General features: G+C 44.8%; 1 protein-coding gene across 2 annotated transcripts in view; it reads left to right on the top strand.

Moving 5' to 3' along the window:
- Positions 1-22,455, top strand: part of LOC147693450 (uncharacterized) — a 326,887-nt gene that overhangs the window by 195,559 nt on the left and 108,873 nt on the right. For both annotated transcript variants that reach the window (XM_086933731.1, XM_086933730.1), the window contains exons 7-8: positions 18,536-19,050; positions 20,874-20,967. In XM_086933731.1, the coding sequence (XP_086789857.1) occupies positions 18,536-19,050; positions 20,874-20,967 (609 nt within the window). The remainder of the gene's footprint in view (positions 1-18,535; positions 19,051-20,873; positions 20,968-22,455) is intronic.

Raw genomic sequence — 22,455 nt, 5'->3', positions numbered from 1 at the left:
CCTCTACGAATCTCAAAAGGTTTTGAACGGGCTCCATTCAATAGGACTGCAGCATGCGGCTTATGGTATAGGAGGCGGATTCAATCTATGAAACTAAAGGGGGTGCCCATGCGTTCCAGAAGTGCCAGTAGGTAGTCCCACTCCAGGGAGTCGAATGCCTTTGTGGCGTCGAGGAAAACCGCGGCTGCTTCACACCTGGGGTCTATATCCTGTAACACTGCCTGAAGGGTGTGGAGGTTGTGGGAGGTGGCGCGGTTCGGGACGAAGCCAGCTTGGTCCGGTAGGACCAAGCGCTCCATCAAGAGGTTCAGGCGGATCGGCAAGACCTTCGCCAGTATTTTGACGTCACTATTTAACAATGAAAGAGGTCTGTACGAATCACAGTGCTCCGGTGGTTTACCTGGCTTTAACAGGGAGGCAATCAGGGCTTCCCGCATACTAGTTGGCAAAATGCCTTCTTCCAGGGCTGAATAGTATAAATTTTTTAGAATCGGGGCCAGTAGGTGTATAAAGGTTTTATAAAAATCTATCGGTAGGCCATCTGAGCCTGGGGCCTTGCCTGATTTCATGGACATAATAGCGTCTTTAATTTCATCCACCTCTATTTCCAGGTGTAAAAACTTCTGTTGGGTCGGACCAAGCCAAGCTATTGCGGTGTCTGCAAGATAGGTGGGTAGGTCAAGCGGAGCTTGTCTGTGGGAGGAGTAGAGTGCAGTGTAGTGATCCGTCAGGACCCGGAGTTGTCCCGGGAGGTACCTCTGGGGTATATCATGACTATCGTGTAGTGTGGTGATATAATTATTGTGTCTAGGTGGTCTAACCGCAGAAGCGAGCGCTCTGCCCGGTCTGTCGCCTTCTCCGTATATACGTGCTGTAAAGGGCTTCCCCAGAAATTTGCATTCTTTATCAGCTGCCTCAGTATATTTGTTAATTTTTTCCCGTAGCTGAGCTTTAACTATGTGTCCCCCCGACCCTAGGGTTATTTCACGCTCAAGTTTGCCTATCTCTGCCTCTAGTTTTCGCAAGTCACCGCGTAGGGATTTGAGGACCCCTCCCCCTTTGGAAATTCACCAGCCTCGCACGGTTACCTTAAATGCCTCCCAGACAGTAGTGAGACTGGAGACGGAATTGACATTACGGTCAAAAAATTCTGTTATGTCCTGCTCTAGGTCTGCTTTAAAGGCTGAATGAGTTAGGTGCGCGGGATTGAGGCGCCAATTCAGGTATGGGGAAACGTCTAGGGGAATGCGCAGGGCTAGAAGGACTGGCGAGTGATCTGAGAAGGTGCGGGCAAGGTGTTGTGTCTTGACTAGCCATGGGGTGAGGCCAGCGGAGAGGAAGACATAATCAATGCGCGCCCAAGTAGAGTGGACTGCGGAGAAGTGTGTGCCCTGTCTGAGAGATGGGTGCGAGTGCCTCCATGTGTCAGTCAGGTGATGATCCTCCACAATGCCCAGTAAGGCGCGTTGTGTGTGTGTATAATGGGTAGAATGTGGGTGCGATCTGTCCATTGCAGGTTTCAGTGCAGTGTTAAAGACCCCACCCAAGATTATGTGGGATATGCCCAGGGCTTGTATCTTGCCCCACATGGTGAGGAGCGCAGACGAATCGTCTGTGTTGGGGCCATAGTAGCAGGCGAATAGGACCGTGTGTGCATGTAGCTTCCCCCAAACCATGCAGTATCTGCCGTTAGAGTCTATTTCAGTACCAAACGGGGTAAAACCCATGCCTCTTTTGACCAGAATCGTGACACCTCTAGAGTAAGTTGAGTACGATGAGAACACCCTGCATGAGGCCCAGCGGGAAGCAAATAAGGGGGACGCAGTTGGCACCAAGTGAGCTTCTTGTAACATTGCAACAGACACTCCCTGTCTATCCAAATACCCCAGGATCTGTCGCTTTTTCCTCGGGTTATTCAACCCGCGCACATTCCACGCTACTAGTTGGAATTGCAGGGCTGGCTGCGAGTCAGTTACGTCTCCCATCCCAATCGTAAAAGGAAAATGTGGCATATGTATGTAGCATTCAGCAGTAAACAGACAACAGTAACAATACCAATACTTTCGCCTAGCAAACCATTCTCAGAATTCCCCTCTTTCCCAGTAATATCCGCAGCGGCTACGCTGTCGGAACTAAAACAAGTAATGTACCTAACATCACCGGCAACCCCAACAGGCCGGTAATGCAGTACTGTTGCAGCACAAGACATGTTATGCATAAACTGTGTGGCTAGCGTGTTCGCTGTCTCAGTATGAGAGCGGATTGTGTCCCCACCCACACCGGCAACCCCAACTGCCGGGCATCCAGTTCCCCCACCCCACTCCCAGCTGTAAAAACCCCAAAACTAAAGAAAGGACAAAGGTTTGTAGGGGATCACCCATTGGGGACGGAGATCCAGGGGCGCCAGACCTGCCATCCACCTCCTTACTTTCACCCACTAGACGCCAGGTAGGGACCTAGCTGTCCTGTGCGGGACGGAGGTGGGTGACCGAGCACCTTCGTAATCATAGTCCAGTGAGATTTAAAGCAGTATATATACCTCACCGTGAAATGCAGAGTCCGGTCTCACTATGTTCAGCGGTCAGCATCCTCGTGATCAGGATGGTATCTCAGTTCGTTAATCCTGTTGAGACATTGGGGACTGTGACCTCGAGCGTCGCAACTCAGTCTCATCTCTGGCGCGTTCTTTTGTGAGGCGCTTAAGGAAGTCTTCCACCTGCTGCGGATTTTGAAAAAAATGTTGTGTACCCTGGTGTGATATCTTCAGTTTGGCTGGATATAACATGGCATATGGAATGTCCTGGGATTGGAGTTTCTTCTTCACCCCTGCGAATTTGCGCCTGGCTTCTTGGACTGAAGGGGTGAAGTCAGGGAAGAAGGAGAGCGTCGCGTTGCCATAAGTAACTGTTCCAATCTCCCTTGCCCGGCGAAGCACCGCGTCTCTGTCCCTGTAATTGAGGAAGCGGGCGACAATGGGCCGTGGTTGGGCACCTGGAGGGGGTCGGGCAGCGAGAGATCTATGAGCTCTCTCCACTATGAGGTGCGAAGAGAAGGATTCTTTCCCAAACAACTCCACAATAAGGTTTTCAATGAAAATCTCCATCTTTCCGGTGTTGGTGGATTCTGCAAGGCCAAGGACGCGGACGTTGTTGCGTCTGGACCTCGCTTCTAAATCCTCGTTCTTGTCCGCTATTATTTTTAGCAGTCTGTCCATCTGTGTGACTTGTTTGGCAGTGGAGGTAGCGCCGTCTTCCAGCACGGAGATCCTGTCCTCCGTCTCTTTGATGCGAGTGTCATGGTGTTCAAGCTTCGACACAACGCTGTCCATGCGTGAATTGATGGTGTCTATTTTGGCATCAATTGTGGAAAGGCTCTGTCTCATGCCCAATAGGAGTGTTTTCCAGTCCTCTTCCTGGGGTGCTGAGGCGGCAGGGCTGTCTGCCCCTTCCGATGGCGTTTTGGACGCTTTTTTGGATTCAAAGGGGATTTTGGACTGTCTTGCGTCGTTGCGGCCCATTTCGCGCTGAGGAGTCCGCAATATCGCGGCTGAGGAGGAAGCCAGGGCGCGGGACGAGGACAGCAGTAGGGCGAGCTGAAACTGGTGGGTGGCAGGTGCCAAAGAGCCTGTAATCTAGGTTTCGGGGGGGGGGCTAGGCCGGAGGGTGTCGCGAATGCCACGCGCTCCTCGGGGCCTAGAATGAATGTAAGATGGGCGCCAGTGCTCCCCAGCCCCCACCTGGCGCCGGCTCTACACGTTATTGCCCAGACTGGGTCTGCTGAGTGCAGATGGGGGGTTGACCTGCGAATGCGGGCTGGACTGCAGTGACCCAGTAAGGATAGTGTAGTTGCTTCAAGCTGGTCAGATGTGGAGGGCTCTTTTATGATGAAATAGGCCAGGTGGGTCCCAGTACTAGGAGGGTTTAATAGAGGGCCAGCGTTAGTGGGCCCGTGGGGTGCACGCAGTGAGGTGTCCTGGAGGTGCGGGCAGTAATGAGCAGAGCCCCGCGGATGTGCTGGAGTGCAGGCGGCTCCCTCCGGTCTCGGCTTAGTAGGCCGCTGGCCGCGGCCTGGAGTGCAGATTGTGTCGGTGCCTCGGGAAGGGGCCGGCGGTGATGCCGCAAGATGACCACCAGGAGGTTGCCCCGGCGCGCTGCAGCGGGCGCGGCTGGGGCCGCCTCCGAGACCCGCCACGCACCGGGGGTGAGCAGGGTGTCAAGGCTCCGGGGGGTGCCGTGTGTGCCGGGCCCGCAGTCAGTCAGTGTCGCTTTTGACAGTGGGGGGGTAACAGGGCCACACGTACCTCTCCCGTGAGTCGGGTAGCACCTCCAGCGGCAGCGACCAAGTGTTGGGGCGCGCTTTGGATCTCAGAGCGGGAGAGATCTTTCGGCCGTTGTGTGTAGGCCTGACAGCACCGGTCTTTCCTGGTCGGCCGATCCGCCGCCTGCGAGCTCCTTCTCCAGCGCCTGAGTCCGCACAAGGATAGTCGCTCCGGAGCACCAGTTCCCGCCGTCGGTATAAGACAATCCAGGCACCGCTGTGTTCGTCTCGGTGTCAGGAACAAGTTGGGGAAGAATTCAGGCCGTTTTCACTTGGCAGGATGATGCAGGATCGTGTGACAGGGCTCGGTCTGGCAAGAGCCTCACACCAGTGCGGCCATCTCGGTTTGGCGCCACCTAGCGCCCCCAATGTATGTAGGATTTGCAAAAAAATTTGCGATTCCTACATATTCCTTATTTGTGACTCGCAAATTGAGATTCGCAAATAAGGAATACCTTCCCATTCATTCCTATGGGCTAGGAGGCCCATAGGAATGAATGGGAAGACATTCTCAATTTGCGATTACCAATTAGAGAATCGCAAATTGAGAATGCAATTTCAAGGTTGCAAGAGTGCCAACAGGACATCCTGTTGCACCCCTGAAATATGTAGCACATACATGCCCTGAGGGCATGTATGTGCAACATATGGCACTTGTAAAAAATCAAAAAAGTGCATTTTTAAGGAAAATCGCAAATTACCACCAACTTGAAGTTTTTTGCAATTCCTTAAGGCCAAATAGCAAAGTTCTGGTGCTTCCAGAATTACATTTAAGGAATCGCAGTTTGCAATTCCTTAATGATACATAAATCAGTAAGCATGTCATGTCAGAAGTCTCATGATCACAGCGAACAAACATGCATAACAAAGATGAGAAGGCATCATAATCATCCGCACAGGAGTCATAAGTGATGACTAGAGGTGTAGCCTCGGAAAAGACTTAGCCTAAAAGGCTACTTATAAAATTACTCACTTTGGATTGAGCTGAGAGAAACTGGATTGGATGAAGCATTAACTGTACCAAGAAGTCATCAAGGAATTGTTTCACTTTCAGAGGATCCACATTGAACACGGGGTGCCTGGCCTGGCTCTAGGAAGGTCCAAAAGTAAATGTGTGGATAGGTTTTGCTATAAAACAGCCTTTTCATCCTGCAGAGTCTTAAACCGAGTTTTATGTCTGGCTCGGCCGTAGGAAGGTCGAAAGGTGAATGTATGGCAAAACTTTGCGGTAGGGCATCTTTTTCATTCTGTAGATTCTGAAACTGAACTGAGTTTGCTGGGGCTGGATGGTTTTTAAGCCCTTCGCTGCGGGGCTCTTTCACCTGCTGTGCGGGGGCAGAGGGGCCACGCTCGGCACCGCCGTGCTTGTGACGAACTCGGCTCGTCACGCTGAACGGCGGCGCTCCGATCGTCATGACCACACCCGTTTTCGAACGTTCAGCATGGCGGGCAAATTATCCCCGCTTGCGAACGTTTCAACGGTCATGACGAGCTCACCTCGTCATGAGCACAGCTCAACCGTGCCTCATGACGAGCTGAGCTCGTCATGAGCACAGAAAGTGTTAATCTGTGGAATTAGAGGGGCCAGAAGCCACATTGTCTGTCCTGGGTGTAAAACAGGTTACCGAGGACACCCTCTGGTTAAGTAGTGCCTGTCCGTTCAAGGAGAAAAATACTCCAAGGCATAAAAACAATTCCAAGTGCTTGGTCGCATTTTTAGAAGTCTTACATCCGAATTTTGCAAGTCTTTCATTTTATATCTGGGTTAGACCAGCACAAGAAAAAGCTGGCACTGTTGGAGCTGGAAGTCAAATCCTACTAACTGAACACACACTACTCGCTGCACAATTGCAGGGGCTGTGTGGACCCTACAATCCTTCTTGACCATCTCACACCAGCAAAATATAACACATCGGCTGGAAATCTAATGGATCCAAGGCAAGGGGTTTGGGAATAAAAGGTTTGGGAATAAAAAAAAACTAAAATACTTAATGGCCCAGTATCCTGCAATACTTCTGCAAAGCAGATCATCCAAAGCCCCATGACACTACCTGTAGGGGAAGCAAAACAGTCCTGTATTTAAGGAGCAGCTGAGTTCTGTAGGCTTCAAACGTTCACCTAAAAGAGACAGGGGTTGGAAGAATAAATACTAAATCTAGTGTGTACAGAGACAGATGCCATTAACCTAAGTACATGTAAGCAGTATTACCTACGGGTATCAGTCTTTCATTTTATTCACTCAGTGTTCACCTCTGAAGGAGTGCTATTTAGATAACATGACTATAGGATACTGTAATCAAAACAACTTTTAATTATACAGTTGTATTCAAGCGCAGTTAACTGCACTGCCATTTTTGGCATGTTGTGAGGGAACACACTGCTGCAGTTCAATACACCTACAATCAGAATAGCTGCTCTACACTTGTGCACAAAGTTAAAATGACATTTACATTTACGGACATCTCAGGTTTTCTACCACCATCTCACGAGTATTATTGAACTCACAATTCTCCTGTAGATATGTGTCTGAACACATGAAGGAAGTAAAAGCAAACAAGCTCTATTCTGTATAAAAAGTTACCCAAACCCCCTTTGTGCCGAAATGCCCCTAAAATCAGGTTTAAAAGCACCTGTCTTCTGAACCCTGACTCTGGATTTCAGCTATCCAGATTCTGGATGTCAATAGGTGTAATCCTTTTTGGATTGAGCCTGAAACTCAAGGGCCGTCATCACTGCGTCCCTCGCTTTTTGAAGTTTCAGTGCAAAGCATTGAGAAGAAGCAGGGTTCAGTGTTTGTACTCATGATCCAAAGATGGCAGCTGGGAAACTCTGGTCTCAGATGAGCTGCTAATCCTGCAATATCTTGCTGTTAGCCTAGACTTACAGGTGAAAGGAGCTTACTGCTGTTCTGGAGGCTGGATGATGCTTCTCTAATGAGAGAAGACAGCGCCAAGGAAGCAAAAAGCAGGTGATTACAGATGCATCGTTAACAACATAGCTTGTCAGTCATATGTATGCCTGTTTCAAAGCTATACGCATTACATTGTGCTCACACAAGAGGTTATTTGAGGGCCACTACAGTTTTTGTCCCGGTAACCGTACTTGGAGTGCCATAATGATGCTCAAGACGACTCTAAGCTAGCCACGCCTTATCAAACCTGACACTGGATCTGGTGGATCCGGCATATCTGGGAGCATTGGAGTAAAATGGAATTAGGACATGGCAGGACTGAAGATGGAGTAGAAGCAGAGCTTGAGCTTGCAGGACCGAAGCAGATCAGGAGCAAAGAATCCAGGAGCAGAAGCAAGGCCGAGGGGTTGCAATCCACTGGTACACTGATCGTAGGATCTTAATATACTACTAGAACAGGAACCACCTGACAGGAAGGGGCTGACCTTTGACCAGGAAGCAGCTGACAGGAAGGGGCTACCCTTTGACCAGGAGCCATCTGACAGGAAGGGGCTGGCCTTTGACCAGGAAGCAGCTGACAGGAAGGGACTGGCCTTTGACCGTGAGCCATCTGGCAGGAAAGAGCTGGCCTTTGATGAGGAGCCAGCTGACAGGAAGTGGCTGGTCTCAGGAAAGAAACACACTGGAATACCATCTTGGAGTGGAATCTGTGTTTAGCAGACATCACTAAACAGTATTTGACTGATGGAAAATTAGACATAGCTTCCTTCTTACAGCTGTATCTGTTGCTGGTCCAGAAAGTAATTCATGGAATGTATCCTTCCTGTGTTTCTTTACCATCGGTCAATCTAGACCTGCTCATTACTACTGCCAGTGCCTGTAGGTCTAATACAAACACTAAGAGTGACAGAGGATAGATTTCACGCATATCCCTGTGGATACAAAAGGAATCAGATCGGATGCTTCTGCAGTATACTCTAACCGAGAGCTCTTGGTACCACAATTTGTGATGAAAGCCAGACAATACCCACTCAGGAGAGAGTTTTGAAGTGGTTTTCCCATTTAGCCTGTTCAAATGCTTTCTAGGGGTTCATTGAGAGATCTCATTTATTATCCAGGTCGTTTCAATTTTGGTGGCGGTGAAGAGTTAGTAAATGATTTCTTAATGACCTGCCAAGGAAGTATTCACAGTCAAGAATCATTGATCAGTGTAGTGAACATTGTTTTCAGGTAGTTGATCAGCACCTTTGCTAAATTTTAATGCCTGAATGTATTAACAGTATCGGCCAGTAGCTGGCACATGGAAACCAGTCTTTGCCTGGTTACTGGTGGAAGTAAGGTTGTAGTAGTCCTGTTAAAGTCTGTAAGCAAGCCAGAGTTTTCTGAGACATTGAGCACTGCACTCAATAGAGGAGTGATATATATAGCAATTAATTTATACAGTTCAATGGGAAACCCATTCTTTACATGAGCTTTACTAAAGGGCATTGATTTAATGGCTTATTTGATCTGCTTCAATATGACTTTCCTTCCACAGATGCATTCGCCTCAAATGAGAGATATGAAATAGATTGTTTTTCAAATAAAGTATCTTCCCTAAGCTTTGAGGCATCTGACTGATGTGTACACATTGGACTTGTCGGATGGAAATTCTTTTTAGTTTTCCATTGGGTGACTAAATAATTTCTCCCTGTCATTTTGGAACACTGGTATTGCAGTTACAACCTCCCTCTGTTTCAGTTGAACTGCAAGCTGCCCACCAGCCTTTTAACCCTGGTCATAGTTCCTCTACTTGAGTGTAGTCAGAGCATATTCAGCCTCAGATGTAAAGTGTGAGTTCAGATGTTTTCTTTTTTCTAGCTGTCGAATAAGGTTATCCAATGATTTTGTCTCGTATCGGAGGGCGAGAGAAACAATTGTCTGCTCCAAGGACCATTTGTTTTCCTTAAGCTGATTCTTTTGCTTTCACTGAGTACTTCATCATATTGCCTCGTATGTATGTCTTACCTGCAGCCCAGAGGGTTCAGGTTGAGGTCCCTGAACTCTCAAGTAGGTCACGAAATTCGATGAAGTGTGATTGCAGCTACCTTTTGTCTTATGGCTGTTGCTATCTAGTAAGGTTCATTTACCAAGATGTAGCCATAGTTGTTACCAGACACATATCCAACTGTATAGAATGAGAGAGTGAGCGGAGGAACCCCATTCCATAATGTAGCAATGTAGGAAATTAGACAACAATGAACCTGAGATTAGAAAATAATACATTTGTGTGCTAGTCCTCTGAACGTAGGACATTTGAGCTTATGGATGAGTCAGACTCCACAGGTCTGTTGGAGTGAGAATGGACAGTGACTCCTGTGGCATTCCCCTGTCTTAGCTCCCCGTACCGGTGGGTTTACCAGATCTAGCCAACATGGGGTAACAACCATGTTTCACTCTCCTCCTATAACAATTTTGGGGTTGTGAAACTCAACTAGCAGTGTATTCAGTGTGACAAAGAAGGCACATCTACAGTAACTGGTGGCATAGACCTATTTTTCTGAGTATATATTCCTATGATTTAGTTTTGGAAAAGGCAAATCTCCTATTCGGGCTTGATCATGGTTTCAACATGGGAACAGGAAGAGACTTGTGAAAAAGGATAGCCGCTCCACTTTCACTGACTTTATGTCTCACAAGGGGACCTTATCCCGGTTATGAATCCCAAGAGACGTATGCAACCTTTCGCACCCAGGCGCATTTCAGTTTTTCTGATTCCTTGATAGAAAGATGTCTTTTGCGAAGCAAAAGTAAGTATTTTACCTATTTTCCTTTTGTCCTAGCAAGTGAGGCCATTTATGTTTAGCGATAAGATGTTCAAGATCCTCGCACTAGACGTAGGTGAATGTTGCAATGATTGTCAAAAATGTTAGGAGAGGAGCTGGGAAATTGGGTGGTGGAGTGAAAATAAATATGCAAAAGTGAAGGAAGGGGGTTAGTCCGTTTCTACAGAACTATTCCAGATGTTTCTGGCAGTCTTAAGTTACAACTCTAACTTTAGAAGGGCGAGCTGTTAGAAGGTGCCATGACACATGCCTTGAAAGTGTACATACCATGAGACGTGGTGCACAACATTAAGACGGAGTGAGGATTGAATGCAAGGGGTAATGGTTGTATTAACCAACGGGTACTGTAGTGTGGTTCTTACTAACCGCTATAGATCTCGATCGCTCTAGAAAAGAGGGGGAGAAGAGAGATGGAGGCAAAAGTGTAAATAGTGCACATGTCCAAGTTTGCCTAAAAGGTGAAAGGAATTGGAAAGCAGGGGTAAAATGAGAGAAAGATCAAGATTTAAGAATATTTTGTGATCCATTCGAATTCAGCAGTGTCCGCTGACTTCACGATGCAGGAAATGAGGGATGCTGGAAGAAAATATGACCAGAGCAGTGTTGATATTTACAATGAACAGAGCTTGCATAGAGAGTGTGCCATATCTTCCTTGAAACATAGTCTGCCTCTGAGTTGTATCCATCAAGGGATCTACCAACAACACCAAAAAGTGTCCAGCTCATTAGGATTATGTTAATCAGTAGAGTCGTGAAAAATAATCAAGCGAAACCGCTTGCCCTCTACGCACTGTTGCGATTCCAAAATTGGATGTTTGCTTAATGCGTGAATCTCAATGTAACCAGTATACAACATGCATTGAATACATGAAAACACATGAATCTTTTGAATTTCAAATGTGTGTTTTTACTAACATGTCGATTTCATCAAGCATAATATACATTAGGTATAAATAGATACAATAAGTTCATAGTTTTTGAAAAAATGTACATATAATCTTTACATCACATCAAAACTTATAATGAATTTGTCAAACAAGTTTGCCCTGCCCAATGCATTTCGGGCCTCTTGGCCCTTCGTCAGGGGCGGTACCTGAAATGACACAAAAAATAAATAAAACTCTATCACTTGAGTGAAAAAAAAGTTCTTCAACCGCAAAGTTTATAGATTGCCACAATAATGAATTACATGAATACATTTGCTAGAAACGTTCCTGTTAAATCAATTACAACCTCTGAAATGAACTAATTCTGTACTGTACACTCACTTGTATGAATAAGAGAGAAATGGCGCGATGGAAAGACCGGGTTGGGCTGTGCCGACGTGAAAAGACTTGATCAGTGACTCTAGGAAAAAACATACACCCTCAATCAAGTGGTAAACAAATAGCGACAACCGAAAGGGGTTAACAGAAACCACAACTCACTGGAAGAAAGTGAAACTGCTACGTGGTGTGTTCCTTGCCGTGAGGATGTAACTGATCCAAAAGCTGGTAACCTCAAACACACACTCGCCTCTACCGTAAGTTACAAGAACACGCCTGTGGTGATCCTTTCAACAAATAATAAATAAAGGCCAACCGTATTAACAATTCTGTGCAGGACAACAATTTATGTAGTGATAACTCTCACAGTTACTTAAATGTTCCTAGGCTTATGTGCACGCAAAAGACACACGTGAAACACACCTAATTTACATAATGGGATGCGGTGAGAGTCGACGTTTTCTCATGGTTACATGCGTTGAATACTGCCCAATTTAACTGAAAAACAACAACAACACCAACATTATTCTTACTGAATGATGTCCTACAAAAGATCGCTCTACCACATTTACAACGCTATTACCTTGTGCCGCTCGTGTCGGTAACTCCAATACTCCAAGATTCTCCCTCTCTCTCTTCTCCCGTTCACGAACGTCCGGTGCACGTGTAGATACGAACGCCGGGTTTAGAGCGACGGCTTGTTTAAATGACGTGGAGGTGTGTAGAAAAAATGGAAAACAGACTTTTGCAGGAAAAAAGTCACAAGGATTCAAAAGAAACTAAGGCGCCATGCTTATGTGGTGTGGTGTACATGATAGGAGTACAGGAAAGAGGTGCGTTATGCAATGTGATTGCAAATCTCGACTTAAAAATAAACAATAGCAATACATTGTCATGAGATAAAGTTCATCAGATAATGTTACGCGCACCCTGAATACAAGTACAGTCCTCCAGCGTGCTTATCTGTGCAATGATCAGAGGAAACAAATTAAATCGACTAGATCATTGATCCCTTTAGGATCTTGTGTCTGTAATTTTCTTATCCAAAAGATCTCTCTCTGCAAAAGAGTTTTGGTGAGGCTCTTTCCGGGTGATGGGGTTACCACTTCGAGGATCTGGAATTTCATCTGGGCTATTGTGTGTCTGTTTTTGTCCCAGTGCACCGCCAAACTGCTGTTGATGTTTTTGTTGCGAATGGTACTTTTGTGCTCGGATATACGTGTCTTGATTTTTCTTTCAGTTTTTCCCACATACAACAATCCGCAGGGGCACTTGATAGCGTATATTACGTTCATGGTATTACAATCCGCATTAATCCTGGTAGGAATGGTTTCTCCAGTATGAGGGTGTTTCACTGTATCAGACACTATCACATTGTTGCAGTGTACACAATTTTGACACTTTTTCATTCCTTTGTAGTTTACTGTTGTTGTTTCTGGGTTGGATTTCAATAGCTCTTTGATGTTGCGAGACCTTCTGTAGGCGAAAATTGGTCTATTGATAAACAGATCTTTAAAGTCGGTCTCATTACTGAGCAGTTCCCAGTGGCGATTAATACTCTTTTTTATTTCCTGAGAACTAGTAGAATATTTAGAGACAAATACCTGGCGTTGACGTTGCTGTTTAGTTTTTTTGATCAGCAAAGACTCCCTTGGTAGTTTTTCAGTCTTTTCTTTGGCTGTTTCCAATACTTTGGATGGGTACTTTTTTGACACGTACTTAGTGATGATAGTCTTGAGATTGGTTTGTAGCGTCTCATCTTGTGAACAAATTCTTTTGGCTCTTAACATGAGAGAATATGGCAGATTGTCAATAAGGTTCTTTGAATGGAAACTGTTGTAAGAAAGAGCTGTGTTTTTATCTGTTGCCTTGTGATATACTTCAGTATCAAGAGTTTCATCCCCAGTTTCACTAATACATCCAAAAATGGAATAACTTTCTCATCGATATTATGGGTGAATTGGATATTCTCATCATACAAGTTGAGCTGGGATATCTTTTGTTCCAACATAAGTCTGGAGTTCTGCCATATGAGGAAAATATCATCAATGTAGCGGCAGTAAAGAACTGTGTTGTCAATCCAATCTTTGTCTGTCGTCAAATACATGTCTTCGAACCTTGCCATGTAGGTATTAGCATAGGCTGGGGCCCCAGAAAAGCCCATAGAGGTACCTTTGTTTTGTAAATAGTAAGCATTCTCCCACTTAAAATAACTATGGTGAAGACTGAAGTGCAAAAGTTCCAATAAAAAATTTTTGTTGACAGGTAAATTCTCTTGTTTCAACAGAGCCCATTCCACTGCCTCTATTCCTGCGGTATGCGGGATAGAGGTGTATAGGGCTTTGACATCTAAAGTGCACAACAACATGCCTGGTTTCACTGCAGCTTTCATGAGTTTTTGTAAAAAGTGTGTTGTATCTTTGGTATAAGAATACCATGACTGAACAAAAGGTTGCAAAAATTGATCGATAAATTGGCCCAGAGGCTCGAAGATAGTGCCACACCCGGTGACTATCAGACGGAATGGTGGATTGGAAAGATTTTTGTGGACTTTTGGCAGCATGTATAGTCCTGGCTGCTTTGGAAATGAAACTGTGAGAAATTGTCGAGTTTTGGTGTTTATCCATTTCATGTTTTCAGCCAGATCTAGTATCTTGTCTAATGTTTCCTTCAATTCCTTAATGGGATCGTGCTCCAATTTGATATAAGTGTGAATTTCAGATATGTGTTCTATGACTTTGGACTCATAGAATGTCCGATCCATAACAACAATAGCACCACCCTTGTCAGCTTGTTGGATATGTATCCTGGGATTTTCTGCTAGTTCCTTCAAAGTATGTTTCTCATGTTTGGAAAGGTTCCAGTAACAATTTTTGTTTGTATTAATGTTTCAGGTCATTGAGGACTAGATTTTCAAATGCATCCAAGATTTTGTGAGATGTGGGTGCCTGAAAGGTGGATTTAGGTCTAAACTCTAAGTATTCTGGTGGATCTGACTCTATGTCTTTATCTGGAAGATTGGAAAAAAAGTATCTCAAACGTAAAGTTCTCATAAATTTGAAAAAGTAAATTTCAATCTCCAGCGGATTTGTCTGGTAGGTTGGTACGAAATTAAATCCTTTGTTGAGAACTTTGGTTTGTTGAGCTGTCAGGTTGTGGTTTGAAATGTTAATCACTAAGTCAGTCGGGTACTCCTCAAGTTGGGTTTTGTTACTTCCTTTACCTCTCCTGGTTTTCCTTTGGTTTTTCCAGGTGGCTGGGTGGTTTCCGCGTCCTGGGCGGAAAAAGGCGTTTTAGAGGGGGCAGCTCCCTCAGTGATTGTTGAGTCTGTTACACCTGATGCTGTTGCAACAACCGTTGGGGGTGCCCTATTGACATTAGTGTCTCCTTCTGAAGCCATTCTAGTTTGTAAGTCTGATTCAATGAGTGTGATTTCATCTGTAATTTCCTTGATAGCTACTGCTAGTTCCTCTAATAGTAATAAAATCAAGTCCAAAGAACATTTGTTAAGCACTGCATACCAGCGGTCCATAAAATCTTTCTTCATGTGAAAACGGAATAACATGGGTTTGATGGGCATTCTTAGACCTCTTGGAATTCTCTTTGCGCGATGATATTGCACAAGTGTGGATGCATGGAGGCGCTGGTTCAATTGTCTTTTAGTCAGGAACTCAAGTTGTTTAAGTTGTTGTGGCAAGCTACTCCCCTGCACATTGAAGGACCTCACATCATGGATCAGGGAATAGATTTCTGAAGCTTGTTCGTTCGTTGGTATAAGCTAAGATATTAGCACGATTTTCCGTAAGATTGGTTATAGCATCAAATGACATGATTGAAAGTGGGTGCTCACTCCCTGTGGACAGGGTACAAAACAACAATTAGTAATGAGAGAGGCACTCCTATTTTTTAACAAATCAGTACTCAGTGTTTATAACATTCATAAACCACGCGTGCTGTGGAGGGAGCAGCATGGACATTGCGTCTCCCTCCACAGCACGCGTGGTTTATGAATGTTATAAACTCTGAGTATGATTTGTTAAAAAATAGGAGTGCCTCTCTCATTACTAATTGTTAATCAGTAGAGTCGCCCATATTATGGCTGGCTCAAGCAAGCTGCATCGTCAGCACTATTTTCTCCATAAGGGACGATGTGGGCCAAGAACCTATTCTGCTTTACATTTGTTTCTTAAGAAAAAAAGACATGCATTTTATTGTTTAAGAGCTGAAAGGGACGACCATTTTAATTCACAGCATAAATAATTTGTTGTCTGTGTTGATGCCTGAGTATGCAGGCAATTATTGGTGTAGGAGCATCTTCCTTGCCTCTCTTTTGAGTCTGTAACCTGTGCACCCTTTTCCAAGGAAGGAAAATGAGATCAACGGTTTATGGTATGAAGAGTGCTAAAGAAAATGACAGGCCATACCTTCCTGTTATTCGGAGATTCCAAAAAAGCACAAGTTATGTCACCTACTTTTGTCTTCAAGGTCAGTGATTTTTCTTTAAAGGCTCCATAAGTCTTGTCCAGAATAAGGAGTGGCCGTCAATTGTTGCATTGCTCTATGCTGCCTTTCATCAACTGTATCAAGCCAGGTGTTGAAAGTAACACAATGTGATCTTATAGTTGTGATGCTTGTTAATTGGACATAGATGCTCTGGTGCTGGGACTTACAGAAGTGGTCAAAGGCAGAACATGCAGCTAACACAACCTCTGGTAGACGGACAGGCCGGAGGGTGGGACGCATAGCTTATCAAACTGGACAGATGGATGGGGGGTGGGGGTTGAGACATGAAACAAAATAGCTCAAAGTATGAATGGGTGGGAGTTGGAGGGAGATGATACTGTCGGGGATGACGGAATATCAGCAACGATGATTGGACAATCCCAAGGATAAAAGATCTTACTGAGTCATCTCAAGGACAAAAGCAGACACAAAGGGGCATTGGATGGGTCACATACGTTTTTGGGTTACCCTCTTTTGGGGGTAGTTTGTTGTAAGTTACATATAGCTGCTGCCCCAGCGACACATTGGTCCTTTCCACCCACCCTCCAGGTCGCCCAAATGGCTTTGTAATAACCACCCACGGGATGGAGATGTCCCGTTTGGGACCCACGGATGTGATACTGCCATAGTACTGTACATTAAGGGGACCAAACTATCCAGAGGTATGGGGCTCCATCATGAAGTTGTGAATGTTTGTATTGTGTAAAATGAATGAAGAGATAATAAAAATAAAAAGTAACTACCACCATCTCAGCTTGGGAATGGGGAGGTGAGGCTGTGGTATCTGTTTACTACTCAGTACGTCTAAAAAAAACACCGTATAGAGACCTTAGAGTTAGACATGAAGATTCAGAGACATCTCTGAAGGAAACAAAAGAGTCGGTCAAAGTAGTAAGACACTTTAGTAATGTTTATGATGTCAGACATATCTAATGGTCCTGGCCCCTGTAATACCGTCAGCATGTGCCACTGACAGCAGGCAGGCACCATGGGAATCCATAAGCCTGGTAGCAGAACAAGATGCCTTGGTGTTCACAGACATAACTGTATTGAGTCAGCTACTTTCAAGTTATAGTTTTAGTACCACAGCAACTTTCAAGTTATAGTTGTATTAGCACAGAGATATAATAGGTAGAGCTGCAAGGAGGCTTGTGTAGGAAGTAGCAAACATTGGGCACTGACTTCCGAAAGATGGCTCAAGATTGTCCTACCTGAGCAAAGGATAATCACCTCATCAATTCTAAATCAGCAGCTTGTTTGGTCCATGTTAAACTTTCATTAACTACTGATGTATCACTAAAGAAGCGACCACTTTGTATTTTGCACGGTTATAGAGATATCCCTAGGAGGAGAGTGATACCAGTCATCTAGCCCATCGGACAATCATGGATATTGCCAGGATTCCTAAGAATGGCAATCCTGTTGTTTGGATTGTTCTTTTGGTAGCCATTTTTGTACACTGTAGTTTGGATATTTTGGGGGGCTCCTCCCTTTAATCACAGGCATCCTTGAGTACCATAGGTGGTGAGCTCAAAGTAGAATTTGGGTACCAGCATGCTTGCCTGCATCCAGTCCCTCAAGTGGAGATTTGAACCGTTTCTGAACCTTGCAAAACTGACTCGCAGCATCCCCCACAGGATATCATTGGTCATATGGCTTGGTGTTGTACAGAAATCTAGCACCTAGAGTGACAGAGATGTAAAAACATTTGGGGTTATTTCTCTGGCCTGAAGGTGGTAGAAGCTTCAAGTTTTAGTTGCATACCCTATGTGTAAGTGTACTATTTAGTAAATACATTTATTTTCATACAATTGAGTTTTGGCTGGACCTTCAAGCTATTAATTTATCAATTATGCGACACAGATTTCGGAGGCTTTAAATCCCTCCATTTGCAGAGTTAGCCTTGAATGGTCTACCTCGCTACAGCGAGTGGCAAGTGCTCAAAGGGAGTATTCGGTGATCCAATTTGAGTGCAACACTATAGTGGCCCAAGGACACCTGTTTTACAGAATCAACCTTATCTACACAGGGCAGATAGATCACCTTACTCACCATAACCCTACTAACTTCAGCATATATAGTTGCTAGTACCCACCAAGACCCTCTGCTTTACGACAAATAATTAATTACAGCAAATCTTTAATCTAGATGGCAGGTGTTAGTCATTTTTAATGTGAATTGAATTAATTAAAAAAAATTGTTGTGCTCCTCTCCAAACTAGACACACAATGCCACCATGTGGCCCACTGTCATAAGTGCTGGTGCTTGCAATTAAGTGCCAGTTCCGAGCACCAGAAGCCCCCGGCTCAAATTAAGCACTGCTTACGCTAGTCCTTTCCTCACCTTGTACTCGTATTTTACTGTTTTACTAGCACCTAACCTTCATGTTAACAGTCACAAAATCATAACCTCTACAGATACCTTAAACCTAATCCTTACCCAAAGGCCAAATTCAACCCAAGCTTTACTTATATTTTACAATATAAATGTATGTCTGCCTTCATTGGGAAAATATACGGTGCTCAGTTTTTTGACTTGTTTTTGAGTTCTCCTGCATCTCAAAAGTTTTGTGACCATTCCTCACCTGTAACAAAGGACCTGGGCAAAACTACAGGATTATGTCTTCAAATATATGCTTAAAGTTTTACTTTGTTAGTACTGCTGCTTTTATTTATGCCTGATCACTTTTATCTTTTGTTTTTGTCTATTGACAGGAAATGCACGAGGTGGGCAGTTTGAAGGTTATGATGCTGAGCGAGCTCGTGCTAGTGAGAAATCTTTTTCCTGCACTCAGTGTGGGAGAAGCTTCTTCTGTTTCTCCCAGTGGAAAGCACACATCCCATGCCACAAAAGAGAGCCACCATATTCATGTGGAGAGTGTGGGAAAACTTACAGTCTGAATTCAGATCTCATTGCACACAGGAAGAGCCACATCCAGCAGCAGATCAATCACATTGAGAAACAATTGGAATGTTCTGATTGTGGGTCCTTTATCAATACGAATGGGCTGGTTTCCCACCAGAGGTACTGTGCAAAAATACACACATGTGCAGTCTGTGGTGCAGGATTCCATAATGTATTTGACTTGGATAAACACAAGCAGACCCACATATCTCTGAAAAATGGAGTCATGAACATATTAACCGCAGGAGCCTACCCACCTCTACTCTCCATGCCTGCTGCCAGCTGCATCGGCCCATCCTCGTCTGTGGAGAACTTAGAACCCAGTGTGAGTAATAGAACTGTGGTCACTGGTTTGTGGTCATTAACAGCAGTCTTAGCATCCCAGTACCTTTACCTACACATTTGACACATTTAATTTCAATCCCTTGCACTCAAAGATTCACCCATGCCCAGGGAGATCGAAATCTGATCTCTTGGTCTGTGGTGATTCACACCCCATGGCAACTTGAGCAACTGTGTGCTTCATTGTACTTTCTGACCAATTTCTTTGCTTAATTATTCACATTGGCATGCTGTTTGGTGCTGGGTCAGAGAAACAGTTAAGGAATATAGGATAAGTAAAATGTTTCATACTAAGCACCCCATGTGCCTCAGTGAATCTCTACTTTTTTAGTGTTGCTTATTACGTAATGCTGATATGACCACGTGTAGTTGCCACCCCTCATAGAAAGCAGCCAAGATGCAAACCATGGCAGGCCGCTGCAGATGGTATTTTCCTCTGACGCTGGCGGTGCCCTTGACTGTTGAGAAGCAAACCGTCTGCCAAGATGCAAACCATGGAGTGGCACCGGAGTTGGTAATCTCCTCTGATGCTGGAGGTGTCCTTGACTGCCAAGATGCAAACCATGGCATGCCACTGCAGATGGTACTTTCCTCTGTTGGTGCCCCTAACTATCAACATGTAAACCATGGCATGCCATTGCAGATGGTACTTTCCTCTGTTGGTGTCCCTAACTATCAACATGCAAACCATGGCATGCCACTGCAGATAGTATTCTCCTCTGTTGGTGGCGGTGTCCTTGACTGCCAAGATGCAAACCAAGGAGTCGCACTGCAAATTGTATTCTCCTCTAAACGCTGGTGGTGTCTTTGATTCCGAAGATGCAAACCATGGAGTGGCACCGGAGATGGAACTTTCCCCTGTTGGTGTCCCTGGTTGTGAAGAGGCAAACCATAGAGTGGCACCGTAGATGTTTTTCTCTGCTGTTTGGTGACACCCTGCGCCATCTTGAAATCCCATTTGGTTGTAAGAAACCAGGTAAAACACACAACTGATCCTTGGGTCCTCTTGCACGGAAGTGATTAGGACCTCTCAAGTATTGTTTATTTTTGGAAGGAGTGGATGAATTTGAAGGAGCTGAGCACATAGTAAAGAAATATATCTCTTTTGATAATATGTGTGCAATTCCCAGGTCATTCCAGTGTCATTCCTTGTAAAGGCTCATCGTGGAAGGTATGTGCTTTAGAAAAACACAGTCAAGTTGCATAAATGTCAACTTTCATATTTCATAAATGTTCTCCAGCTTCTGCACTTCATCGCTTTGTGTGATCTTGGTCCTTAGTGGTCAGATCTGCCACCATAGGAGTGCTGAGAAATCAGCTGAATTGTGATATATACGTTAATGGAACTATTACACATTCTGAGTAAAACTTTGCTTGATGCCTTTGGTAGAATATATTGGCGCCCCACCTTTTTCATCAAACCTCCTTTTGTAATGTTTACCTGCCCTTTCATAAAAGTTCTATCATGTTTGTGGGCAGTGGTCTTGGGGTGGACTAGGTTTAGAGATGAGAATCAAATGTTCACAATTATCTATATGCAGTGTAGGTTTTGGAGTCAGTATGGGAATGGTAAAATACTACATCATATTTTAGTCCTCCCTCAGAAACACAGCTGCCCTATGATTGTGAGTGTGCTAGAGCGTCATTTGTGTAATTTACACCTCCAAGCTTCTTGCTGATTGGTTTAGGGTACATGCTGTTTTTAGTCCTCAATCCACGGAGCATTTTGTTTATTTGTTCATTTGACGCAGGTGGCGTGTTCACCATACACGGCAGGGTCTCATTGTAGTCTTGTTTTTGATGCAGATGTTGCTCCCTCAGAGGGCCATCCTTGAAAAGCAGCAGATCGAGCTGGACCACTTGAATATCAGAAGAACCACTCTGCCATTGGAATCGCCAGGTAAACACGACTTCTGCTATTTGGAATCTGGCATTTCATTAATTGTCCTGACTCCAAGCCCATCTGTTCCTGAGACAGGGCACTTCTTAGTTCTTACTAGAAATGTAACCCATGCACCCACTGTACTTGATATTAATACTTTGTAAACTCTTATCATGTTGTGAGATAGATATTCTACTGCATAGGCTATTAAGAAGGGAATACAACTATTGTAGTGTGAATATTGGGAGGTATTGATTGACTGGATCGATGGAGATAATGGCCTTTGGGTACAAAATCTGAGTGTTTTCTATTTCTATCCTCACTTTTACTCTCAGTATGATAGCGATAAGGTCACCCGACATTACAACCCCAGGCGGGTGCTCCATGGTCCCTGTGTGGTCTGCATGATTGGTAAAGTTGTGCCACGCTGCATTGTACAATTGTTCCATAAGTCCATTGAACGTGGCCCCTATTTCAACAATGGACGCCTGAGAGCAGTTCATAGCTTTGCTGAAAGGCAATATACTCAAAGTGTACCCCAGCCAACATAGTGAGGGAGGCAACTTCCCACTATCACTAGGCTATGAGGTGACTGCTGGTGGGATCATGAGTGCAGGCCTTACTGCTGGCGGTATCAGCAGATTACAGTTCATGAGTGCAGGCTTTAATGGGTTCTTAGCAAGCACAAGGAGATGACCGACAGTGCGCTGAAACTTTTAAGGCACTCACCCCTAGTCACAGATCTGGGTTGAATCCATCACCGTTCATTAGCTCACTTCGCCACCCGAGTTCAGACCCAGCCATATGCAAATCAGCCTTGACCCGTGCCTCATAGGAACAGTCCAGACCGAACTGCCAAGCCAGGTCTTCCCTGAACCGGAAACAAGCTTCTTGGGACCGGTTTCGAGGTAACACCCCTCATCAGCCAGGCTAGCTTGAATTTAGTGGCAAAGTGAGCAAGAGACCCCCGTCTGGGCATACCCTGCCAACTTAGGACAAACAAAGCAAACACAAGGAGATGATGAACGGAGCACAGAAACTTTTCAGACACTCGCCCCCAGTCACAGATCTGCCTTTTTTTCATGTGCGTGTGTTTATGTGAGCTTGAGCACACTCAGTTGTCTCCATGATTAAGGTTCCCCACACCACTGGCATTATTTGGTGGGTGGGAGTAAGGATTCTTGATCCCTTTCATAGCATAAATAAGATTAGCCTCAGCAAAATGAAACTTTACCACCACACTTTTCTTGACTTGTTCCTATTGCTAGGTAACCAACGTATCCGCTTTGACCAGTCAGGGTTCAATAATATGTTTTTGAACAGTTTTGACTGGCCTGACCTCTAACCTGAAAATTCTAGCCAAGCTAATGGCGACTATCGAGATACACTTCCTCACAATGTATGAAAAATTCAAACCGTAATTAAATTGGTTGTCCCTGGTTTCCTACCATGAACCCATACTGGCCCTTTTGAGCCAATGACCTGCTCCTCATGGAGCTCTGAGGG

Source organism: Lissotriton vulgaris, chromosome 8 (assembly GCF_964263255.1).
Source record: "Lissotriton vulgaris chromosome 8, aLisVul1.2, whole genome shotgun sequence".
Taxonomy (NCBI): domain Eukaryota; kingdom Metazoa; phylum Chordata; class Amphibia; order Caudata; family Salamandridae; genus Lissotriton; species Lissotriton vulgaris.
This window is presented reverse-complemented; position numbering and strand designations above follow the sequence as displayed.